Source organism: Elephas maximus, chromosome 1, assembly GCF_024166365.1.
Source record: "Elephas maximus indicus isolate mEleMax1 chromosome 1, mEleMax1 primary haplotype, whole genome shotgun sequence".
Lineage (NCBI taxonomy): Eukaryota > Metazoa > Chordata > Mammalia > Proboscidea > Elephantidae > Elephas > Elephas maximus.
The window spans coordinates 107,400,488-107,426,745 of record NC_064819.1 but is presented as its reverse complement, the minus strand read 5'-3'; the positions used below and the strand labels follow the sequence as shown (position 1 = coordinate 107,426,745).

General features: G+C 48.3%; 1 protein-coding gene across 1 annotated transcript; it reads right to left on the bottom strand.

Moving 5' to 3' along the window:
* Nucleotides 1-88: 88 nt before the first annotated feature.
* PPP2R5D (protein phosphatase 2 regulatory subunit B'delta) lies at nucleotides 89-24,533 on the bottom strand. The gene is made up of 16 exons (XM_049892425.1): nucleotides 24,391-24,533; nucleotides 19,392-19,469; nucleotides 5,202-5,430; nucleotides 4,768-4,967; nucleotides 4,578-4,688; nucleotides 4,364-4,456; nucleotides 3,807-3,937; nucleotides 3,616-3,675; nucleotides 3,421-3,529; nucleotides 3,160-3,213; nucleotides 2,681-2,851; nucleotides 2,446-2,573; nucleotides 1,657-1,758; nucleotides 1,481-1,553; nucleotides 1,218-1,334; nucleotides 89-1,074 (listed from the first exon to the last, which is right to left on the bottom strand). Exons 1-16 carry the CDS (start codon nucleotides 24,415-24,417, stop codon nucleotides 937-939), a joined length of 1,821 nt encoding a protein of 606 aa, XP_049748382.1. The 5' UTR covers nucleotides 24,418-24,533; the 3' UTR covers nucleotides 89-936.
* Nucleotides 24,534-26,258: the final 1,725 nt, after the last annotated feature.

The following is a 26,258-nucleotide window of genomic DNA, read 5'->3' as shown; positions in this document are numbered from 1 at the left end:
GCCAAGAGGCGCACTGCCTGTACCCCAGAACCTGGGTTCAGCCCTCCTCAACCCCTTGCCCCTCCAAGGTGTCTGAAAGGGGCAAGTGAGGGCCTGCCCAGCATCAGCACAAACAAGGAAATAAATAGGTGTTGGAGGAGCCATGCTTAGGGCACTGCTCCCTGCTTCCTTCCAGCTTTTTCCAGGAGCACTGGAAAGCAGTCAGTCCCAGGGTGGTCCCATCCATGTCTGTGATCCTGGGGCTGCTGCTCACCAAAGAAGTGGCAGAGGGCAGGGTATTTGTTCATTCCCATCCCCCTTGGTCCATCTGGCCCCTACGTTCATCACCTATTGTCCACAGCCTGTATTTTTCTATGACCTCCCCACAATGTAGTCTCCATCAGGCAGGGGGAAAGAGGAAATAATACATCCTGGTCGGCCTGCACCCTGCTGGGGCTGGGGGCTTAGTTGTGCTGTTGGGGCTGTGCTCCCCTCCAGCTACTCGCTGCAGGAGCCAATGGGGCTTGACACAACTTTGGTGAGAATTTCCTGCTGCTCCCTACATGCCTCTTCAGGGAAAGAAGAGGACAGATATCTGGATATCAAATGAGGGTGAAGGGAAGAGGAGAGGGGCATGTGTATTCCTGTGTGTTTTTCAGAGTAGCCTCAGATAGCTGTGGGATGAGGAGCAGGAGGGGGCCAGGCATCCCCAGGTTGTCTGAGCATCTGAGAGCTCAGCCCATCTGCACTAGCCACAGGGAGGTATGAACACATTCTGGGGAGAAGAGGGACCACCCTGTGGTTGTCCCTGCTCCAAGTGCCCACATCCCCCTCCCTAAAATAGCTAGAGAGGCACTGCCTTGCCCCAAGTCAGCCAATGGGGAGCAGAGGGTGGAGGGCCGGGGTGGCGTCCCAGGGCTGAGTGGGCTATGGCCCTTTGGTGGGAAAGTGAGGAGGTCAGAGAGCCTCCTGGCTGGCAGTTAGGAACTCTTCGGCCCGCTTATGCGCTTCCAGTGCCTTGATGGTGTACACATCCTGGGGCAGCTCTGACTTCCGCCGAAGCAGCACTTTTTCCTTCTTGATGTCTTTCAGCATCTGCATGTGGATAGAAAGTGATCAATGAGACCAGCTGCCAACTAATTCTATTGTCTCCCCTTATTCTTTGGCTTTGCTGCTCCTGTCTCCTCTCCCTTCCAGAGCTGTGTTTCATCTCTGTGCCCCCCTACATGCTCTCCCACCTGCACAGCCTCTGTCTCCACCGTCCTCTTCAGAAGCTGGATGTCCTCTGCCGTGGGGGTCTCTGTTTCCATCGAGTACACGGGGGGCAGAGGTGGAGGAGCTCGGAACATGGGATACTAAGAGGGAGAGAGGAGGCAGGGACAGGTGGGCAGAGTCCCTTCAGAGTTTTGTATGACCGTTTACCTCTTGATCCTCCTCAAACAAATCCTCCTCCAGCCCAAGATGGGTCCCTCAGTTTAAGGCTGTGGCTGGGAAACCTCACCTGGGGATTCAGCCGGGCCAGCTCCTCAATCTTTTGCCACATCTCTTCTCTTTCCTTCATTCGGAACCGGCCCCTGAGGGAGCAGTACCAAGAGCAAAAGGTAGGGTTGGGACAGGCTCAAGAGATGCAAAGGGAACTGGGTGTGGAAGATGAGCCTCTCAGGGAGAGATACTCACTTCTGCTTCTCTGCCTTGTATTGCTGTGTGCAGTCATCAAAAAGCTTCTGATTCATCTCCATAAACAGTTTAAGGGCATTGTAGATCAGTCCATGGATTGTCCTTCCACCAGGAAGAAAGAAGATGAGGCACAGCTGGCCACAGCCTGCCCTGAGAGCCAAGACCCCAGTTTGCTCTCTTCTAGGAGGTGTGTCTGCTAAAAGCTTTCTCTTTTACTCCTCCCATCTCACTAACCTCTGGACAGCATGAGCTCATCTTTGTAGCCAAATTAATTAGCTCGTGACTGCAGACTGGCATTTCAGGGTCTGTGCAAATACTGGTTCACCTGTCCATCCCCCACCCTCACCCCCAGTGTTTCACAGCCTGTCTTTCCCACCACTTTCCACTCTCTAACCCACTCTAATGGGGTCCCACCAGCATGACGGACTAAGTAAGCTTGTTTATAGCAGGGAAGCCTTTTACAGCCTGGGAATGCTTTACACATACCCTCTAAGGGGGTCACGTCAGCTTCTCACAGCATGGAATTAAGTCTCTGAAGCTGTGATGTGGTCTATAGAATGTCTCCGAAAAGTGGGGTAACACAGGCCCTTGTCTGCTGTTCGGCATCACAGAGACCTCTCACAAGGGCATCTTTTCAAACGTCAGTCCCTCAAGAGTCCAATCGGTATGCAGTGACGCCAGCCCCACTTGCTGAGTGACCAGGTGAGATCCTTGGCTCTTTAGTTCTTCCATACCCTCAAAGGTTCTGAAACCAGACCCCCACCTCCCAGCTCCAGCCCAGCTCCCTACTTATTCCAGTGGCTCTTGGAGTTCCTGTAGAGCGCAGGGAACATGATGGGGAGAACCCGGGCGGCATTGTCACTTATCAGGCTCATGATGTACTCATTGTTCCAGTAATAGAGAGCACGCTCTGCCACCTGGTGGGGAGAGGTGGGGCTCAGGAGGGGTGTTGCTGGCTTCTCTGAAGACTGCCTCCTCAATTTCTGGGAGGCAGGGGCTGGGACAGGCTGGGTCTGAGTCTCACCTGGAAATGGGGGCTGGAGACACACTTGGCAAGCTGGCGGAAGAGCGGTTCCATCACTTTGCTGAACTCTGAAGGCTCAATGACGTCCAGAATCTCCTCCAGCTCATTCAGGAACATCACCTCCTTGGGGCTGTGGGTCTTGGGCCAGAACTTGAGAAGTCCCACAATCACCTAAAAGGAGAGGAGGACATGGGGATGAGACTCTCAGCACCTGATTTGTTCTCCAGGAAGCTGTCCTGCCCTCTCCCCGGCCCAAGTGGGCACAGCTCAGGTGGCCTCAGCTAACTACCCATGTTTCTTTGGCTTGGATCTGTTTACTGTGTGTATATGTGATCCACGTCGTCAGAGAGGAAATCACATCACCTGTGAGGCCACATCCCTCCTGAGTGCCCAATTATGGCATTGCTTGATAGGTATCGACTGGCAAGTGATGCTGATGACAGTAAGAGGTGGGCCCTGGGGCACAGAAGGGGAATTACCGGCTCTGTCAGACTGCTCTCCTTCTCCAGGAACTGTACCACACAGTATGCCAACTGCAAAAGGTGAAGGTAAAAAAAGAGGTGAGGTGAAGGTCCCAAAGGCTCGAGAGAGGTCAGTCTCAGAAACAAGATCCCAGAATGGAAAGGAAGGTGTAGGGAAGGAGAACCCCACCCACTCCCTCTGCCATCCCTATCTATCCCCTTCCCTTCTCCCCTCTCTTTGCTGCCTGAGTCAGGCATCATCAGGAGGAAGGTGCTCACCTGAGGATGGTAGACACTCAGGGACTTGACCTTGTGAAGGGGAAGCAGGACACGGATGAGGAACATTTTGTGCTCTTCTTTAAGGGGCAGGGCAAAGCCATTGATGATGCTGGGAGTTAAGGGAGGTTTGTGAGGACCAAAGGGCCAGTCCTCCCAATCTTTGTCAGGCACCTCTGCCCCCACTCCACCTCTCACCTGCCCAGGATCTCCAGGAGCTCAGCAATCCCATTGTGGTGCTCCGTCTCATAGATGAACCTGAAAGGAGAGAAGGGCTCCCCTGATGTCCCTCCAGCACTCTGTTGGCTGCAGAGTGCCTGCTGGCTCCCTCCGCCCACCCAAGCTGAGAGGGGCTTGCTTCGCTCCTAAGCCTGGGCTCCTGACCTCACCTGTAGAAGATGTGATTAATCTGCCTGCGGATATAGGCCCGGAGCCCCAAAAATTTGCCATAGATGCGATGCAAGATGGTCTTGAGGAAATCCCGCTCTCGAGGATCCTCACTGTCAAAGAGGTCCAGGAGCTGGGAGGGAGGGAGGGAGGGGTAGCAGCAAATGAGGCAGGAGCCCAGGAAGCCAGGGCTGGGGTGGAAGGGTCCTAGGCAGGGGAAGCCCAGGAGTCCTCTGGGGACGGGCTGTGGGGCAAGTCTCTGGAAAGCAGAGTGATTCTATCATACTACTGTACCCAAGGTGACGTCCAGGTTTACGTGTCTATGTGCCCGGGTGAGAGGGAAGACATACTGTGTTGCTTTTTTGTTTCCTTCCCTTTAAACTTCTTAAGGGCACAAAGTAGGTCTTTTTAACCCCTATAACCTCCCTGTATCAGACAAAGCTGAAACCCTATACGCTCAGCATAAAGAGAACAGCTGGCACAGGGGGGCGAGCAAGGCATGGGGCTAGAGTTCATGAAATGGAAAAAGGGGGGACTAGCAGGAACTTGAGGAACTCACAGCAAGGACAAACTTCTGGTCAATGTACTTCTTGGCTATGTTTGGCTGGAAATCAGGAGACTCAAGGAAACGTAAGAAAAACTCATACACGAGCTGTGGGGGGAAGGAGCATCTGCTTAGGGGGATTCTCCAAGGCTGAAAAATACCCCCTTGTTGCAGGTCTGAGCATTCCCCGTCCCTGCAGCCACCGCCAGCCTGGCCCCTGCCCTGGTACCTGGAGATGGGGCCAGGCTGCCTCCAGGGTGGGCTCATCCTCCTCTGGGTCAAACTCAGCCCCTGTGGGATTCGATGAAGGTGGCAGCGTCCGAAAGAGGTTCACAGAAAACTGAGGGATGGGGGCCATGTTAGAGCTCCGTCTGGGCTTCTCCAGAGCTCCCCACCCCTGCCTCCTTTCCCCTTCCCACCATGGTGACAGCCTCTGGGTAAATAGCCTCGGTGACAACATCGCGGCTGTGGGTGATGTACTCCACCATCTCGTTGAGTCCTGCCCGTTTCACCTCCTTGAATTTGAGGTCACTGAGTGGGTCTGAGACAAAGTCAAAGAGGACGCAGCACTGGCGTAGCTTCTGGATGAACAGCTCCTCCCGCTCCTGGGTTGGCGAATCTGGAGAGGGTGAGGGTGGGCAACAGTCAGGTTCTCCTCCCCAGGCCTTCCCTACAATGCCTTTCTTGACTTACAGGGCTGTCCCTCAGCCCATCCTGCCGCGGTCCAGTTCCCCTGGGACCCCCAGCCCCAGTGGAACTGCCTTTCCCCCTTAAATACGCTAAAACCTCCATTCCACCACACCCAACATTCCCTAGGCCCAGTACACCGGCCTCCTTGCCCATCCCCAAGTACCTTTCAGGGCAGGAAGCTTCTGCAGCTCCCGGTTTTTGCTGAGGTTGAAGCGGGAGGAGCTCTGCCGTCGCTCCTTTTTGACAATCTGGGGCCCCCCTGAGTATTTGATTTTGCTGAGCTGCGTGGGGGGCGGTGTGCTGTTGCTGGGGCGCTTGTTGGATGATGGTGGCTGGGGCTGGGACTGTGGCTGGGACTGTGACTGGGCTTGTGGCTGCGGCTGTGGCTGTGCCTGGTCAAACAAGTCATTTGTTGAAGTCCACTTCCCAAAATACTGCTTCCCACCCTGGACCTGGGCCACTTCTGTCCTTGGCCAGGCAGCTGATGTCTGTTTAGGCCTGGGAAGGTAGCAGCTGTCTCCTGCCATGATGGGTCACACAGATAACTACAGGCTGTACTCTGAGAAAGGAGTGGCCAGAAGTCATCCCTCTCAAAGTGAGACCCACTGCCTATGCATCAAGAACCTTCACAAGATGAACAAAGTGGGAGGCCTCACACTACCTGATTTTAGAACCTGTTACACCGCCACAGCAGTCAAAACAGCCTGGTACTACTACACTGATACATAGACCAATGGAAAAGAATTGAGAATCCAGACATAAATCCATCCATATATAAGCAGCTGATATTTGACAAAGGTCCAAAGTCATTTAAATGGGGAAAAGACCATCTCTTTAATAAATGGTGCTGGCATAACTGGATACCTACCTGCAAAAAAATGAAACAAGACCCATACCTCACACCATGTGTAAAAACTAGCTCAAAATGGATCAAAGACCTAAATACAAAATCTAAAGCAATAAAGATCATGGAAGAAAAAATAGGGACAATGCCAGGAGCCCTAATATATGACATAAACAGTATATAAGATATTACTAACAACGCACAAACACCAGAAGAGAAACTAGGTAACTGGGAGCTCCTAAAAGTCAAACACCTATGCTCATCCAAAGACTTAACCAAAAGAGTAAAGATTACCTACAGATTGAGAAAAAGTTTTTAGCAATGACATTTCTGATCAGCATCTGATCTCTAAAATCTACAGGATACTGCAAAAACTCAACAACAAAAAGACAAACCAAATTAAAAAATGGGCAAAGGGTATGAACAGGCACTTCATTAAAGAAGACATTCAGGTAGCTAACAGATACATGAGGAAATGCTCACGATCATGAGGCATGAAAGAAATGCAAATCAAAACTACAGGCAGATTCCATCTCCAACAAGGCTGGCATTAATCCAAAAAACAGAATAATACATGTTGGAGAGGTTGTGGAGTGACTGTAACACTTATACACTACTGGTGGGAATGTAAAATGGTACAATCACTTTGGAAATTGACTTGGCACTTCCTTAAAAAGCTAGAAATAGAACTACCATACAATTCAGCAATCCCACTCCTTGGAATATATCCTAGAGAAATAAGAGCTTTTACACAAACAGATATATGCACACCCATGTTCACTGCGGCACTGTTTACAATAGTAAAAAGATGGAAGCAACCAAGGTGCCCATCAACGGATGCATGGATAAATACATTATGGTATATTCACACAGTGGAATACTACGCATCAATGGAGAAGAATGATGAATACATGAAACATTTCATAACATAATCCAGAAGGCATTATGCTGAGTGAACTAGTCAGCTGCAAAAGGACAAATATTATATGAGACCACTATTATAAGAACTCAAGAAATAGTTTAGAGAAGAAAATATTCTTTGATGGTTACAAGGGTGGGGAGGGAGGGTGGTAGAGGGGTATTCACTAATTAGATAGTAGACAAGAACTATTTTAGGTGAAGGGAAAGACAACACACAATACAGGGGAGGTCAGCACAACTGGACTAAACCAAAAGCAAAGGACTTTCCTGACTAAAACGAATGCTTCAAAGGCCAGAGTAGCAGGGACAGGAGTGTGGGGACCATGGTTTCAGGGGACATCTAGGTCAATTGGCATAATAAAATCTATTAAGGAAAAAAAAAAAAAAACCAACCTTCCCAGTGTTCATTCCATTTCAAGAATACACAAAACTAACTGATGGAAATCAGAAAAATGGTTGTTTTGCCGGGGTAGAGGGTAGAGGGATGTGGGTATTGTCTGAGGCTGAGAAGGGGCATGAGGAACCTTCAGGGTAATGGAAACATTCTATATCTTGACTGGACCTGGGAGGTGGTTACATGGCTTATGCATATAAAAAAAACTCATTGAGCAGTACACCTAAGATAACGGTTAATGGCTCGGCTGTTAACCAAAAGGTTGACAGTTTGAACCTACCCAGCATCGATTCGACAGCACCTAACAACCACCTATTTAACTGTGTGACATTCTCTAGTTATAAGGTAAAGAAAAAAAAAATCTCATTCCCATGTTTCAGCAACTACTAGAAATTTAGCCTAAGAAAAATCTTAAATGTATGAAAAGCTTTGTGTGCAAGCATTTTTCAGACTTATAACAGGAAATAAATAAATAAATGGAATATCGTGGAGTTAAAATTGGGTTTGTGTAAACTATGTAATAAATGTAATCACGCATGGCTCAGCTGTAAGAAATATTTCCACAGTCATAGAAATTTACCCAAAATTGGTGATAAGTATTCTGGGAGGAGGGGTATAAGACAGCTGAGGCCTTAATTTGCCATACGAGAAAGTCAATAGGTGATATCTAAATCTCAAAAATTAAAGTAAAAGCAGAAAAAGAATCTTACTTAGAAATATAGAAGTCAACCTCAGAGGAAAGAGCTAAGAGTTGAAAGCAGTTGCCATGGAGACCAGGAGGCGCTCCGCCTTCTCTTTCCCTGACGAGCCTAATAGTACCCTGTGACTTTCTGAACTATGTACACGTTATTACTTTGATAAAAGTGCAAAATAAAAACAAAAAACTTGGCAATGATTATGGGTAACAGTTGCACAACATGATGAATGTAATTGTTATCACTAAATTGTACTCATGAAAAATGTTGAATTGGCACATGTATTTCTTACAACCATAAAAAAAAAAAATTTTATTCCAGATAAACAAAAAACCCTACAACTATATAATGACAGAAAATTGCTTTCTGTGCTAGGTCAAATAAAGACAATACAAAATGGTCTATGTAAAATAAGCTCAGCCACATTAAAACATAGGCACAGAACCAAAAACAAGGTAAAGAAAAGGACAAAGGCAGGCCACCGTTGTGTTAATAACTATCTCTGGCAGTAGTAGAATTACAGATGATTTTTTTCTACTTTTCTAAATTTTCTACAAGCTGAGACTGCTTTTATAATGAGAAATACAACTAATTTTTTAAAAAATTTTTATTGTGCTTTAAGTGAAAGTTTACATATCAAGTCAGTCTCTCATACAAAAATCTACATACACCTTGCTATATACTCCTAATTGCTCTCCCCCTAATAAGACAGCACACTCCATCCCTCCACTCTCTCTTTTCGTGTCTAGAAATACAACTCATTTCTAAAGCTACCCCTTTACTTCCTCCCAGATATGGGTATCAGAGCCCCACAAAGCCCATTTTCAGAAGCCTAAACACATAGGTTTAGGCTTTTTTTTTTTTTTAAACATAGGTGTGCAGGCATGTCCACCCACAGGTGATCCTGGAAGGTCTAGGCTGGGAGAAGAGAGGGGCAGAGCCCATTCCCCCAACCAGAGACTGGAGTATAAGACCAAAGAAGCCACGCTGTATCTGGCTCGGGACCCACACCACAGGAAAAGGTGACCTCTTGTCACTGAGCCTACTATCCCTGCCTCCTCTCCAGCCCCCACCTCAAACTCAGACTTATCTTGTTGTTGCTAGGTGTCTTCGAGGCAATTTTCAACTCAGAGCAACCCCATGTGACAAAGTGAAACTGCCCTATAGGGTTTCCTAGGCTGTAATCTTTATGGGGGGGAAACCCGGTGGCGTAGTGGTTAAGTGCTACAGCTGCTAATCAAGAGGTCGGCAGTTCAAATGAGCCAGGCGCTCCTTGGAAACTCTATGGGGCAGTTCTACTCTGTCCTATAGGGTCGCTCTGAGTCGGAACTGACTCGATGGCAGTGGGTTTGGTTTTTTTGGTTTAATCTTTATGGGAGCAGATTGCCACGTCCGCCAATCTTTTGATTAGAAGTGGCACTCTTAACCAAGCTCTTAACCATTGCACCATCAGGGCTCCTTAGACTTATCTTACTCCTTACAGTAAGAACGGGAGAATTTGAGCTCCTCTGGGGTGACAGGGATTTTATCCTTTGGATATGCTGAATTTTTTATAAAAACAATCTGTTGGGCTTGTGAGCTATTTGGGATCAGAGGGCAGGAGAGGAGAACTGAGTTCGGCCCACGGCAGACCTGTAGGTCCAGTGTGGCTCAGTGTAGCTCCACTTGGGCTGTGTGTCCCCTTCTCCTCTCCTGAAATGACAGCTCAGACACTGATTTGACTAGGGCAAAGCAAGGAAGTGGGGCAAGAGCAGCCACCACATGCCTCTCTTGCTGTTACCAGCACTCAGCCAGAATGATCTTGGTTAGATGATGCAAGGTGCCCTGGAGTCCGGGGGTCTTCCCTCCTGGCAGGTGAATCACACCTTGGCCGGCAGGGGGAGTGAAATAGCAGAAGCTTGAGGGGCCAAAGCTTGGTGTGCACCCACACCCTCCTCTGCTTCAGGTCTCCATTTCTCTGCCTTAGGAACAACCAAACCCTTACCCACGGAGCTCAGCAGTCAAGAGCAAAGACGAACCAAACTGCCTGGGTTCAACTCCTGGCTCTGTCATTTATTAGCTGAGTGACTTCCAGAAGTCATATAGCCTCTATGGGCCTCGGTTTCCTCAGTAAAATGGAAATAACAGTGCCTCCCTCGTAGGGATGTAGTAAGGATTTACACGGCACACAAAAAGTGCTTTATAAGAGTTATCTGTTACTATTTTTCCCCACTCCTGGGTTCTAGGAATGCAGCTTGGAAATTCCTGGAACAAGCACACCTCAAATGCTCCTTCGAGTCCATTATCCTCCTCCTTGTTTTAAGACGAGGGGCCCAGAAAAGCACTATATCTTTTAAGACCAGCTTAACTTTCACCTTCTTCCAAAAAGCTTCAGATCACTCCAGTCCTTGGATGTCTCCCCTCCTCCAACCTCTTGACGTTCCTTGTCTGTTCTGTTGGCTCTGTGATAACTCCCCTCCTAGTGATACTTCTTGCTCAATATTTATCTGCTTATATGTTGTCGCCTCTCCCCACCCCCCCCACTCCCAACTAAATGGCAAGTCCCTTGAAAGCCTGGACCCTGGTTTATGCTCCTCTGGGTTCCCTCGTACACACCCTGGCACTTAGCAGGCATTCAGTGCATGGTTTGATTGGTTGATTGATCAGGCCCCTCCCCAAAGACCCTTGCTCTCCTGTCCAGACTCAGGAACCCTTAGAACAGAGCCCTGTAGAGTCTCAGGAGAAGGGAAAGAAAACACATTAGTGATACTAGAGTGAGGGAGAGGCCCTGGTGATGGAACAGTTAAGCGCTCAGCTGCTAATGGAAAGGTTGGCAGTTCAAATCTGGCTCTGTGGGACAAAGACCTAGTGATCTGCTCCTGTAAAAGCTGATTACAGCCTAGGAAATCCTACAGGGCAGTTCTACTCTGTCATGTGGGGTCGCTATGAGTCAAAAATTGACTCAACGGCACCTAACAACAACAACAGAGTGAGGGGCTCAGTGCCAGCCTGAGGAACAAGTCTCCAAGGAAGCATACACCTCCCTCCATCCTCCAGATAAGATGTAGATGCCTTGCACCTCCAGGAACCTCATACTAAGGGATCATCTAGGAAAAGGAGGCCTTCTCCCTCAGAAGGAAAAACAAGATCTTGGTTTTCTCTTAACAAGGAAAGGGTTGGACTAGATAGGTATTTTCTCAACCATTCTCTAAGTAAGGTTTGAAGGAAGCAGAGGGTTAAATGGCTGAAAAACAGAGTTCATAAACACCACCCAATGAGTTGATGCCTCAGGTCCCTTCCACACTAGAATTCTGTCATCAAAGGCTGGAGTGGCCAGAGAACAGCTGTATGGGCTTAGTCTGCCCTGCCCCCTCACTGGGTTGTTTGTGTGTGTGCGTGTGTGTGTTTTGCCACTCTGATTTTATAAAGACCGTTGGCTCCCAGGCCCCAGACACAAGAGGCATATGAGAGACGGCTGGCCCAGCCAGCAAAGTGTCTGGTTGCCAAAACCCAATGAGGCGTCTCCTGGGTCTGTTTGTCCTTCTCTAGGAATCACGCTCATCAGAAGCGACGTGTGGAGACGTGCCAGCGACTTGCTTCATTGTCAACCCTTTCCCCTAAATGTTTCAGCCTCAAACTTCTCCTCTGCTGATCTGGGGTGGGGGATGGGAGGGACGTAAGTCCCCCGTAGGCACTGGAGCAGGGGTGGACACTGACTAAAGGCAACTTGACCAGCTTGCCCTCCACCCCTACTATGTCCCTCCCATTCCCACTTCTGAGACTCTGTTGTGGCGTCCCCTCTGCCTGAGGTAACATCTCCTTCACTTCTAAACTCTCAGCAAGATCCCTACTCCATGAAGCCTTCCTATATTCATGCCTCCAGCAATCAAGTGGTAGGCTGAACCAAGCACTGTAATGAGTTGAATGACGGCCCCCAAAAGATATGTCCACCCAGAACTTCTGAATGAGGCCTTATTTGGAAAAAGGGTCTTTGCAGGTGTAATCAAGTTAAGGATGAAGTTAAGTGAGATTATCCTGGATTATCTGAGTGGCCCTAAATCCAATGACAAGTGTCCCTATAAAAGGAAGAAAAACACAGGCACAGAGCAGACAGCCATGTAAGGACAGAGGCAGAGATTGGAGTGATGCTGCCACAAGCCAAGGAACACTGAGAGCCCCCAGGAGATGGAAGAGGCAAGGAAGGATTCTCCCCTAGAGCCTTCAAAGAGAGCACGGCCCTGTAGACAACTTGACTTCGGATCTCTGGACTCCAGAAAAGGTCCCTGGGTGGCACAGTTTGTGCTCGACTACTAACCTACAGGTTGGAAGTTCGAACCCACCCAACTGCACCGTGGAAGAAAAACCTAGCAATCTGCTTTCATAATGATTATAGACAAGTAAATCTTATGGAACACAGTTCTACCCTGTAACACATGAGGTCGCCATGAGTCAGAATTGGCTTGATGGCAATAGATTTTTTTGTTTTGTTTTTTGATCTGGCCTCCAGAACAGTGAGAAAATAAAATTCTGTTGTTTTAAGTCACCCAGTTTATGGCAATTTGTTACAGCAGCTTCAGGAAATTAATACAAGTACCAAGCTCACACCCAGAAGATCTCAACTAATTTGACCACTCTGAACCAATCCTGGTCCAGCCTGCACTGAACACAAACCAAAAAAAAAAACCAAGCCCCTTGCCATCAAGTCGATTCTGACTCATAGCCACCCTATAAGACAGAGTAGAACTGCCCCATAGGGTTTCTAAGGAGCAACTGGGGGATTCGAACTGCCACCTTTTTGGTAAGCAGCTGAGCTCTTAACCACTGTGCCACCAGGGCTCCACAGCCACCATTACTAATTAAACCCAAACATTTAAACATAAATAAAGTAGGAAATAGAAATATAATTTAAAAACTATAGAAAGTACTGTAAGAGAAAGACGAAAGGCAAAAATTACAAAGACTTTTAGCAAAACATCTAACAAATGAATGAATCTGGAGGGCATTATGCTGAGTGAAATAAGTCAATCACAAAAGAACAAATATTGTATGAGATTAGTATTATAAAAATCCAAGACAGGTTTACACACAGAAAAAAACAATCCTTGATGGTTACAAGGGAGGTGAGGAATGGGGACAGAAAATCACTAACCAGATAATAGACAAGTATAAACTCTGGTGGAGGGAAACACAACATACAATATAGGGGAAGCCAGCACAACTTGACCAAGGAAAAGTCACAGAAGCTTCCTAGACACATCCAAACACCTTGAGGGACCTAGTTGTTGGGGCTGAGGGCTGGAAACCATGGTCTCGGGAGACATCTAGGCCAGTTGGCGTAACATAGGTCATAACGAAAATGTTCTACATCCAACTTTGGTGAGTAGCATCTGCGGTCTTAAAAGCTATCTAAGATACATCTATTGGGTGCATCCCGTCTGGAACAAAAGAGAACGAAGAAAACCAAAGACACAAGGAAAACATTAGTCCAAGGGACTAATGGACCACATGAACCACAGCCTCTATCAGCCTGAGCCCAGAACCAGATGATGCCCAGCTATCACTGACGGCTCTGACAGGGGTCACAACAGAGGGTCCTTGACAGTGTGGGAGAAAAATGTAGAACAAAACTGAAATTCACAAAAGAAAACCAGACTTACCAGTCTGACAGAGACTGGAAGAACACCCGGGACTATGGCCCCCAGATACCCTGCTAACTCAGAACTGAGTTCTGAAGTCTACCTTATAGCCAAAGATTAGACATGGCTATAAAACAATAACACACGTAAAGAACGTGCTTCTTAGTTCAATCAAGTATGCAAGACCAAATGGGCAACACCTCCCTAAAAGCAAAGACGAGAAGGCAGGAAGGGACAGGAAAACTTGTAGATGTGGGGAACCCAGGGTAGAGAGGGAGAGAGTGCTGACATATTGCAGGGATTGCAACCAATGTCACAAACCAATTTGTGTATAAATTTTTGAATGAGAAACTAATTTGTGCTGTAAACTTTCACCTAAAGCACAATAAAATTTTGAAAAATCACCAAGACTAAATGTTATATCTTTTGCATAATGGACCAACTAGACTAATAAAGATCGCTTTAGTTTAAAACCCTGAAAATCACAGAGGGATTCTCTCCCATACTGACATCTAGAGCTCTATCTAGCTCTATCAGTAAGCACCATGCCAAGCATTACAGATTAAAAGGTGAATAAGACACGGCCCTTGACCTCAAAGAGTTCACAGTCCAGTTGGCAAGACAGACACGAAAGCAGCTAATAAAGGAAAATGCAAGAAGAGAGAGAACCACAAAGGCTATGAGAACACGCAGGGCTGAGCTACAAACTGCCTGGAAGAATCACGGAAGACTTCCCTGAGGCGCTGACTTTTGACTTGGCTCTTGAAGTATAAACATAAGTTTAGTAGGCAAACAAAGAAAGGAGAGAAATAAGGCATTCTTGGCCAATAGAACCCATCTATAAGGGCCCTGAGTCATAAAAGGGCTTGTTGTCTCAGGAGATGGGAAGTTCAGTGGGACAAGAAGCCAGGATAGGTGCTAGAAGAATGGGGTATACCCAGCTCAGAAGGGCTAAGTGTGCCAAGTTAGCGCATTTGTATTTTAACTTATAAGCAATAAGATGCCAACAGAAACTTTTAAGTAGAGAACTGATAAGGCCGAAAACGTTTTTTAGGTGACAACTCTGGCTATGGGGAGGACAGGCTGAAGTGGGGAAGGCAGGGTCACTTCTTCCTTCCTCTGGCCCTGATCCCAGAATTCAGGCCAGGGCACAGCATGCAGAAGACACCACAGCATTGAACCGCTTTCTCCAAAGACAGACCAGGAAACACCAGGAAGCAGGTCACAGGGAGTCTGGCCTGATCTCCAAGTCTTCTTTCCATTCTAGGATTCTCTTCTAGGAGTTTAGAGCCAGTGTGTCATGCCATTAAGAATACAGTAAAGACTTGAAAGCAGAGACTCAAACACAGATTTATACACCGATGTTCACTGCAGCACTATTCACAATAGCCTAAAGATGGAAACAACCTAAATGCCCATCAGCAGATGAATGGATAAACAAAATGTGGTCCATATGTACAATGGAATATTACTCAACCAATAACAGAAACGAAGGCCTGACACATGCTACAATATGGACGGAGCGTGAAGACATTATCCTAAGTGAAATAAGTCAATCACAAAAGGACAAATATTATATGATCTAACTTACATAAAAAGATGAGAAAAGGTAAATGCATAGAAACCAAAGTTTATCAGTGGTTACCAGGGGCAGGAGGGAGGGGGAATGGTGGGGCTATAGCTTATGGAGTACTGAGTTTCAGTTTACCCAAACCAAACCCATTGCCGTCGAGTCGATTTCGACTCATAGCGACCCTATAGAGTAGAACAGCCCTATAGAGTTTCCAAGGAGCGCCTGGTAGATTTGAACTGCCGACCTTTTGGTTAGCAGCCATAGCAGTTAACCAATATGCCATCAGGGTTTCCTTTCGGTTAACAGAGATGGAAAAATCGCATTGATTAAGGGTAGGGTTGCACAGCTGATTACTGTAATTGCTGTCAATAAGTTGTACACCTATAAAAAGTTGAACTGGCAAAAGTTGTGTGATAGGAACATTGACAACAAAGACAAAAAAAAAAAGTAGCCACTGAGGCTGTTCATATACAACCAAACACCTCATGGGATTTGGTTCCTTGGTTTGGAGGTTGGAGGTTTAGGGTCATGGTTTCACGGGACATACAGTTAATTGGCCTAATAACATGTTTAGGGCTTCTGTTCTACCTCCTAGTTCGTGGGGTCTTAAAAACTTGCAAGTGCCCATCCAAGGCACAATTGGTCTACATTCACCTCTGCGACAGAGGAAAAAGGAGTCAGTAATAGGAAGAAGAAATGGATGTGTGGCTAATGGCTTCTCTGAACCACTGCCTCCTTTGTCATGATACCAGAAGAACTGGATGGTGCCCAGCTACCAGTACTGAACATTTTGATCAAAGATTCCATGGAAGAAGCTCTATCAAAACAGGGAAAATACGGAACAGAATTTCACATTCTCATGGAATCCAGGTTCATTGGAGTCGTGGAGGATGAATGAAGCCCCAAAACAATAGCTCTCAGATAATCTTTAAACGTTAAACCAAAAATATCCCCTAAAGGCTGCGTAAAACCGAACAATAATTTAGCCTATCAGTAAAGAATGTCTGCCTTTAAGGGACTGGACTGGACAATGGGATGGAAAGTGATGATGGTGAGGAGTAAGCTACTTGGATCAGGTGGACACTTGAGACTATGTTGGCATCCCCTCCCTGGAGGGCAGATGAGAGGGTAGAGGGGCTTAGAAGCTGGTGAAATGGACACGAAAAGAGAGTGGAGGGAGGGAGAGGGTTGTCTCATTAGGGGGAGAGCAATTGGGAGTACGTAGCAAGGTGTATATAAGTTTTTGTGTGAGAGACTGACTTGATTTGTAAACTTTCACATAAAGCACAATAAAAATTAAAAAAAAAAAGGTCTGCCTTGAACATTATGCTCTTTTCAGATCTATCAATATGGGATTAAATTGATAACAGCAACTTGAAAGATCAGATAGGAGCCTTAGGGGGCAATCAGTTTATGTTAATGGAGGAGGAACAACTCAGAAAACGAGAGTGAGAATGGCTGTACAACTCAGAGAATGTAACCAATGTCACTGAATTGTACATGTAGAAATGGCTGGACTGGCGTACGTTTTGCTATGTATATTCTCAACAGCAGCAAAAAATAAAGCAAATAAATAAATTCAAGCCATCTTCAAAAAAAAAAAGAGCACAGGTGAACTGGCCCCCAAGCCATACAGACCTAGGTTGAATTCCACCTCTGCCATTTACTTGCTGAGTAAAAGCTACTTAACACTTCTAAGCCTCAGTTTCTTCTGTAAAATGAGGATGATAATAACAGTATGACCTCAGGGGAGTGTTGTAAGGAATAAAAAAGATGAAACCTGTAAAATACTTAGTACAGCATGTAGCACATAGTAACTGCTCAATAAAATAAATACTAAAATATTATTATTAGGATCAATGGGAAAAGCTCTGGCAAATACTTGACACAGGGTAAATTTGGCTGGAAAAGCCCAAAACTATGACTGAAAAAGGACAAGCAAAGGAATATGCCAATCAACTTTTGACAATCTGGTCCCAACTTGGAAACCCTGGTGGCGTAGCTGTTAAGTGCTATGGCTGCCAACCAAGAGGTTGGCAGTTCGAATCTGCCAGGCGTTCCTTGGAAACTCTATAGGCAGTTCTACTCTGTCCTATAGGGTCGCTATAAATCGGAATCAACTCAACAGCAGTGGGTTTGGTTTTGGTTTGGTCCCAACTTTTCCAACACCCCTCTGTCTGTGGCCACATGGGTACGTTTCTAGAAAATCATGGAGCTAAATTCCTGCAGCTGCCTCAAACAGATGATCGCTGAGCAGTGTTTCACAAAATGGAACCCAGGATGAATGCAACACTCTCTTTTAAAGGGCTTGAAATCGACCCACTGCCTTTAATGGGCCTGTCCATGGAAACCTCGCCATGGAGAAATCATAGCAGTTGGTCCCAGCTTATTTCTTTGCCTATCTGAGCCTTCGTTTTCTCATCTATGAAAGGAGAGGGTTAGGTTAGACTCTGAGGTCCCTTCCAGCTCTAATTTGGCATTTGTCCATCTGTTCATTCACTGGTTCACTCGGTAACTCAAAATGCATTTAAATGCTGGTGTCTCCCACATGCCAGCCCTTCGTTGGTGAACAAGAGCCTCATGGAACTCACAGCCTAACACAGGAGACAGCTGATAAACAATGAATTCACACTCGATTACTTAATTATAGCTGTGGTTAAGTGCTACCATGAAGTGGTACTAGGTGCCAGGAAAGCCAATGCCAGGGACTCTGGCCATGTCTTGAAGGCAGGAGGTTAAAGAAGACTGCTTTAAAAAATGACATCCAATCAGTCTAGTAGCTGAAGAAGTAAGAATTAGGCAAAAAGCGGGAACAGGCCCTAAATATTCCTTTCTCTCCCTTGAAATCCTATTTGTCTCTCTTTCTGTTTTGAGCATCAGCTGCTAGTTCACAACCACCTTGCCTGCAGCTCTCACAAATGTCATCAAGTGTTATCACTCACGAAGGAGCGACTGAGCCCAGAGCTGTGTTCCTCAAAAGTAGTCACTGATGATTTACTATCAACAAAGGAGACCTGGTAGTACAATGGTTAAGCACTCGGCTGCTAACCAAAAGGTTGGCAGTTCCAATCCACCCAGGGGCTCTGCAAGAGAAAGACCTGGCGATCTGCTTCAATAAAGATTATAGCTTAGAAAACCCTATGGGGCAGTTCTACTCTGTCACATGGAGTCACTATGAGTCAAAATCGGCTCAACGGCACTCTAACAACAACAAGAATGTGAGTACAAGGTGTGCGAGTATATGAGGTGCGGTTAAGAAGCCAGGCAGAGCAACACCATTCCTTCCCTCAGAGTTCACATACAGGAACAAATGGTCACACCACCGAGTGATAAGGACTCTTTTAGAGACGTGTTCCGATTACCGTGTAAATGTAGAGGAAAGAGTACTTTATCTACCGCAGTCCTGTCTGTGACATGGGGAAAATCTATCCTGCTTCTTCCAGTTACTCAAGCAAGGCCCAAAGAGATGGCCCAGGTGTGAAGGTGCCTGGGTCTCTTTAGAGGTGACAGGGATCAGAAATACCCAGAAAAATGTGAATCCATAGTTAACTCCAAATTAATTTCTTCTCCCAAAAAACCATAAAGCCTGCCCATAATTCGAGAGCTTTGCTTCCTGTTCTCCTTTCCCTCTGAAAAGTTTACACAGCAGGAGGGAAGAAACAGAGAAACCAAGGCTCACTAGCTTCCAGATAGCACGGTGCTCAGGTAACATGTTCACAGGCTCATCCTCCACCCAACCATCCCACTGAACACACCCCAAACTTCCATGGGCATAGCCTGGACTTCTTTAAGTCCCTGTATCTCCTGGTGCTCTGTCTGTCGTTCATTGCTTTACAGCACTAGATTGCAGAGCAGCGCTGACCACTGCTCATCACTGTCCATCACGAGTAAGGGTCCAGCCCTGGCCAACTCACGGACGCCAGCCATTCCCAACCCTCAGCAATCCCCAGAGCCATGGCAAAGTCACTCATCACCCACGTGTTCTTCCCCTTCTCCCCTGAGCCCCAAACCCCCAGCTTTTTACTCTCAGAGAAAGGAACACTTAAAATTGGTAAACAGAGAAATGACGTTCATAGGAAGCTCTGGGAAGTTTAAAGAACTGGAGAGCTTATTTGGTCCATACCAGCCAAAGGGAAATCTTGTCTGAGGGCCATCTGGATGGGCTGTCCGGCTCCCTCCCGGGCTGTGGAAGCTAAATCAATGTTCTCTCCTTCCTTCCCTTCTAACCCCCAGGGATCCTCACCCCACAAGCCATCAAGGAGTTGGAGTTGGTGCCTGCTCCACAGCTAGGCCTGTGCCCACACTCCTTACCTCCTCGGCGTTCTCGCCTCCACCATCCTTGCCTGAGCTGCTGGGCTTGGCTGTGCCTTTGGCAAGCTTGGGGGGCTCCTGAAGGGAGAAGACGGAGGTAGAGTTAGCAGAGGTCAGGGGAAGGGTGAGGCTTAGGCTGGACCCCTTAGATCCTTGTTGCAACTATCCTCTGTCCAATTCAATCCATCAATTAGAATCACTGAGTATGGACTTTGTCCCTGGCTTGGGGGAGAGGGGGTACACAGAGGGCGATTCGGTCCCTCCAAGGAGTTTAGACTCTGGTTAGGAAGACATCCCTAAAACACAATAATTAAGGCTGTGAATGACTTAGGGCCTGGGAGGGCTTTCTGTCTGGTAAGAGCCTGAGTGAAGAGTCTTGAGGGAAAAGCATCACGGAACAAGCTGCTCAGACGGGCTTCTGGTTAAAGCGGTCAGAGGGATGCCTGAAGGTTCTATGCTGGAGGGGAGGGAGTCACCACTGTTCCCCCAAGGCATCTGGAAAATTCCAAGGCATTTTTTTGGATGTCACCAACAGCACCCGGACAAAAAGGTGCTATTGGCATTTAATAAGGCCCAGGGATACTACTAGTTACAGGAATTGTCCCACCTAAATGCCCTGGTGGCACTGTGTTTAAGTGCTCAGCTACTAACCAAAAGGTTGGTGGTTCAAACCCACCAGCCGCTCCACGGCAGAAAGACATGGCGATCTCTTTCTGTAAAGATTACAGCCTTGGAAACCCTAAGGGGCAATTTTATTTTGTCCTAGAGGGTCACTCTAGTCAGAATTGACTCAATGGCAGTGGGTTTTGTTTGGATCTTTTTTTAAATGCTAAGAGCACCTCAGTCAACAACGACTGGGACAGAGATGGGATAAAGCCCTGAGGTGCAACCAAGAGCGAGCATCGGTCTGAAGTCTCCCTTGGGAATCCGGCAGCTGGCTCAGAGCCTCAGCCTGCCCAGCTTCTCTTCCTATGCTTCAGGCCAAAAACAGCAACTGCACAGGAACAGGGTGGAGAGAATGTGAAAAGGACTTGGGGATTGAGGTCTGACTGCAAGCTCAACACAAATGAGCCATATGCCATGGCTGCCATGGCAGCTCACACGACCCCTCATCTAGTTCCCAGGTCTGTACAGAGTGCCCACTGTGTGCCTGGTGCTTGGCACTAGGAGCATAGAAGTGCCCTTGTTTTTGACATTAATGAGACCACCTCTGGAGGATCTGGTTCATTTGTGAGCATCAGACTTTGGGAGGGGCAATGAGGATGGGCACCGGGGAGAGTGTAGATTCAAAAGCATGTCCAGCAAGCAACAGCTGCAAGCCCAGGATAGTTGACAGTGGAAGGGAGGAGTCATGGGGAGAGTGTGTGAGATGGAACTTTACAAACAAATGAAGGGCTGCCATGTGGAGCAAAGATGCAACTGTTCTGAACCAATCTAGAGGCCCAAGAGCAATGGGTTGAAGCCGCAGGAAGATGGGCTGAGGCACCGAACAAGGAAGAATTTTCTCACGAGGCAGCTGCACAGAATAGAGCTAGCTGCCTTGAGAGGCTGAGTGCTCGCCATCCCTGGGAGCTTTCAAGCAGAGACTGGGTGACCTCCTCTAAGGGGTGTTGCAAAAGGGAGTCAAGTTTTAAATAAGGACCAGATTAGAAGATCTTGGCAATCACTTCCAGCTCTGAGGCTCTGCAATTCAATGGCACCGGAGCCCCTTCAGCAAGCAGGAGTGATAAATCAAGTGATTGACTATGGGGGCAAAAGGATTTCGGGGAGAAGAGAGTTCAGTGTGGGCTGGAGTAGGGGGAGGCTTTGTGGGGGTGGAAAGGAAGAAAGCCATTCCCAGGCAAGCGGGAGCAGCTCGCTGTAGTTGCAGGAGCGAGAAGGAGTTCCCTCTTGGGGCTGAGCACCCTTGCATTGCCTACCAACCAGGCTGGCCATGCTGAACCCACCCTCAAGGTGCCAGGGAAAGGCTCTGAACATGGGGTAGAGAGGAAAAGGACAGGGTGGATGTAAGCAGGACAGGACACTGAGGTGACTCTGTACACACCCCAAACTTGGGCCCCTCGGACAGAACTGACCCTTCTTCATACATGCCTGATCTACTTGATTATAAGCTGCTTATCCTTTTTTGTACCCCTGCACCAATCCCATAGCCCTTAGCACAACACCTCAGACATACCCCTCAGGGAATGCACCTAAGAGAGATCCCAGCTGCCTTTGTGTGTGTGTTGCGGGGTATGTGTGGGTGTGTGCTCTTGGGGGGAACTGGGCCCATCACCCTTGTTCCCTGGCTCCTGCAGAACAGGTGTGCACACACTTCTGCCCAGCCAGCAGTCAGGTGCTCACAGCACATGGTGAAAAGAATGACTTTGTGTTCCAGGCCCAACTCTTACTAGCTATATAATTATAGGCAAGTTATCTAACCTCTCGGAGCCTCAGTTTCCTCATTTATTAAACAACGACAGTCTTAGTACCCGCTTCCCTTGGCACAGTGTCTAGCAAATGAAAATCCTAAACACTGGTCACTATTATTATGAACTATTATTACTATTATTATGAACAAGAAGAAAGTGAAAGGGAGAGGAAGCACCTGACCCAGGAACCTAAAAGACCTAAGTCCAGTCCCAGGTCAGTACACATGGGAAGGGAAGGACCTACTGTGTACGAGGTGGAGCTTAGTTATCATCTCAAGGGGGAAGAAATGACTCATCCACAATTAATTCGGATTCAAAGCTGAACCTAAAAGGGCCATAAATGGCCTACCAAGTGTTCTACAAATCCAGGGGAGGTGGGAGACCTCACTCTCAACTAAGGGCTCAAGCAAGGCTTCAGGGAGAAGGCCGTGAAGAATGGCCAGGCCTGGGACCAGCAGAGATGAAGGAGAAAGGGGAGAGGTGGGATGAGCAATGAAGATTCTCCACTTACCCACCCACACCCTCTACCCTCATTCCATCTAGGCAAATCTCAGTCACACTATCAACTCCTCCCCCCGCCCGCCCCCGCCGGACTTGCCAACCCCTGAATACCAAATGCAACCAAAAATCAAAAACAGAAAATTAAAACCTGAAAGGGGGTCACAGTTATGCCTGGCTCTATGCACCCCAGTCCCAACAACCCTTCCCAACCAAATACTTTACACCTAAGGTCCTCACAAGACTAATTACGTATTTTTGTTCTTCTCAATCATCTAGTAGGCAAAGGCTTACTGTGGATGGGACAGTATCTATTCCATCAGACTAAAAGCTACAGATGGGTGGAGACCTCGCCTACTGCCCCTGAATTCCGCCCCTCGCCCCACTCCTTAAAGGACCCCCTTAGAACCCGGTGTGGCTGACGTGGGTGTGCATCGACTACAGCTAAGCTGCCATCTTGGCATGCCCACCCCCCACGGGCAGTGCCTGGGTGGGGTACACCACCCTGCCTGCCTAGCACCCCAGGAGGTTCAGTACCCAGTATACCATCACCACTGAGTATACAACCCTACACTCAGAGCCTTAGGCCCTGAGGGGTTATGGGGACAACCCAGAAACAGAGCTGCCCAGCAAATCTCCAACAGCCCCAGGATAAAGGGTTTGATGGATAAGGTCAGAGATGGCGGCCCAGCAACCCAGCCAATCAAAGGGCAAATGAAAGCAATACACCTCTAGGGTCACAACACTGGTGGGCACAACACCAGGTCAGCGCCAGCCCACACCCTGAGGGGGCCAGCCCCAGGAAAGAAGCTGGAGGAGGCTGAAACTGGTATCCTAGCATCCTCTGTGTGAGTCTGTACCTCAAAGGAACCACACCTCTGAGTCAGACCTCAGCAACAGCAGGAAAGAGAGAGTAGAAAAAGGCAGGGATAAGGAACAGGGGAAGGCAGTATGGAGATAGACTGGGAAGGTGAAAGAAGGCACATCAAGAATGGGCTTGTGTCAGGACACCATGAGAAAGGTATGGGTGCCCAGGGTTGGCTGGCTTGTGGGGTGAGAAGGAAAACTAATCTGACAGAGAGGGCAGATTCCCCATTTGAGGATCAGATCGTGCAGCCCAGAAAGACAAAAAGCAAGCACTGGTGCAAAAAGGAAAAAAATGCAAAGGTTATTCTAGGATTAGGAATAAGGGGAGGAGCCTGCTCAGGTTAAGGATAGTGACTGATCTAGGATGAACCTGGGAGGAAGGTGATGATGCCTGTCAGCCCTCTTAGCTTTGGTACAGAAGAGGCCTTGAAGTCAGGAGACCCGATATTGCAGCTCTGCCTCCAGCAGGTTATGTGACCTTGGACAAGTCTCTTGCCCTGTCTGGGCCTCAGTCTCCTCATATGTACCACCAGAGGTTGGACTGCATGCGTTCAAAGGTCCCTTCCTGCCCTGACGTTCTGAGGTTCCATCAACAGAAGGCAGGGCTCCGTCCTGGCGTACAAGTTTGTGTGTGAAGGAAGAACTGGAGGGAGGGGCCTAGCCCAGATTTGGGTGGAGGAGAGAGAAAGCAGCACAGTCCTAGGTCAGGGGGCTGGGCGCAACGACAGAGAAAAGGCTGTAGGGGATGGGAGAGAAGGCGGTCCCTGGCTGGTGGGAAGAGGAGGGAAGGGGCTGCGCAGGGGGGAGAGGGGCAGTTCTAGAGGGAGGCGCTGTCTCAGATGAGGAAGGCTGTCCCAAACGGGCTGAGGGGCTGGGAGGAAGGGGCGATGCGGGAGCAGGAGGACGGAGGGAAGTAGGGGAGTGACCTGGGAATGGGACAGATCTGGAGGGAGGAGGTTACTCTAGGCCGGGGGCAGGAGAGTGAGGGGGAGAGAGAGGGGTGTATGTGGGGTGCAATCTGTCCCGGGCAAGGTGGGGGAGTTATCCCAGCTGCGGCACAGGCTCGGGGTGCTACCCGCCGCGGGGGCGGAGAGCTGGCCCTAGAGTCCTGCGAGGGCCGGACGGGAGGGTCAGTCTGGGGCTGTCCCGGGCCTGGCTCGGGCCCCTCCCAGAGCTCCGCGCAGGCCCCGGGGCGGAGGTGCGGGGGAAGGGGCCAGGCTCACCTTCTCCTTCTTCAGTTTGTAGGGCATCTCGGGCGGTCCGGACCCGGCCCGGCTCCTGCGGTCCCGCTCCGGCTCCGGCTTTGCTCGGCCGCACTCGGCCCGCTCCGGCGTCTTTTCGCCTCCGCCTGCGCGCTGCGCCCCGGTCGAGCCTTGTCTGAGCCTCCAATTGGCCCGAACCCTTATAACCTGCCTGACAACCCGGCGCCGCCTCCTCGGATTGGTCATTGGAGCCAAGCTGCTTCCTTTTTTTCTCATTGGAAAGAAAGAGTACAAACCGCCAGGGTTCAGCTCCCGGAATAGGCTGAAGTGAGAGGTCCCGCCCTAAGTGGGTCGAGCTTAGAGAAGGAGGCGGGGGTAAAGGGAAACCCAAGCTTGACTTGGAGCGCTGCTCTCCTGCAGCGGCCTTGGTCTTTCTTTGTAGTCTTTGGAGTTCTCTGTTCATTCTCTTCTAAAGTGGCTCTTTTTCCTCACTGTGCTACCCTGCCCAGTCCGAATTGAAGGAAAGAAGCCCTAAAATGAAGGGCACCTTTCTCTATCAGGGTAACGTAGCACTAGAGAGAACTCCCAAGGGCCCTCGAGGGCATTTACCTCCCTAGACTGGACTTGCAGAGGAGCAAAAGGGAAACCTGGCAGATCCTGGGCCTGGGTTTCTCAGGTTCTGAAGTCTGAGGCTCCCGGCTTTGTTGCAGCTTTGGGAAAAGGGTTCCCGTTCCTACTGGCATTGCCCTGGGATTGAGGAACCGGCTAGACTTGAGCAGTCGGGAAGACAGTGAAAAAGTAACGTCATTGTTGCGTGCCTCCAGAAAATCCATCCCTTCTCCCCACCCCACCCAAGCCAACGTCCTAATGGATAAGGCTCAATTCTTGCCCTCAAATGGTTCAGAGACTGGTTAAATGCATAGATTTGTATAAACAAATGATTAAGATCCAAAACCAAATCAGTTGCCATCTAGTAGGTTCTGACTCATGGCAACCCCATGGGTGTCAGAGTAGAACCATGCTCCCTAGGGTTTTCTTGACTGTAAAGGAGCCCTGGTAGCACAACAGGTTAAGCGCTTGGCTGTTAACCAAAAGGTTGGGGGTTCGAACCTACCCAGCCACACTGCTGGAGAAAGAACTGACAATCTGCTTCTGTAAAGATTATAGCCTAAAAAACATATGGGGCAATTCTACTCGGTCACATGGGGTCATTGTAAGTCGAAAATTGACTAAACAGCACCTAACAACAACAATCTTTCCAGAATCTCATCACCAGGCCTTTCTTCTGGGTGTGTTTGAACCATCAGTTAGCAGCAGATAGCAAAACTGCTTGCACCACCCAGGGACCTGTGATGATTAAGATACAATGTGATAAATTACACAAACCTAAAGACTACATAAGGAGCCTTGGTGGCACAGTGGTTAAGTGTTCAGCTGCAAACCAAAATTTTGGCCGTATGAACTCAACAGCCACTCCATGGTAGAAAAATGTGGCAGTCTGCTTCTGTAAACATTACAGCCTTGGAAACCCTATGGGGCAGTTCTACTCTGTCCCATAGTCAGAATCGACTCCAAGGCAACAGAAATGGAGAGACTACACAGAAGGGTATGTTTCAGAAAGGCTACTCCAGAAGCAGATTGGCTACATGAAGGAACTGGAGAAGGCTCCCCAAAAGTAAGCCCGTGGACCTTGCCCAGGAGAAAAATGTTATAAAACGGTGGCCATGAGGATGAAGAAGGGAGGATGGAATTGGGAAATGTGTGTAATCAATGGGATTTAGTGACTCATTGGATTCTGGGGAGATGGGAAGGGAAAGGGAGGAGTTGAGGATAACTGGGAAGTGGTCAGAGATGTTAGGAAGAAAACTGTCACAAGGCAAGGGAAGTAA

What these genes read in the sequence shown, in the direction of transcription:
- PPP2R5D (XM_049892425.1), bottom strand. Translation starts at nt 24,417, where the DNA reads ATGCCCTACAAACTGAAGAAGGAGAAG. An exon ending in CTCCTGGAGATCCTGGGCAG is followed by an intron (nt 3,530 to 3,615) that starts GTGAGAGGTGGA and finishes CTTAACTCCCAG; the next exon opens with CATCATCAATGGCTTTGCCC. An exon ending in TACAAGGCAGAGAAGCAGAA is followed by an intron (nt 1,554 to 1,656) that starts GTGAGTATCTCT and finishes CTGCTCCCTCAG; the next exon opens with GGGCCGGTTCCGAATGAAGG.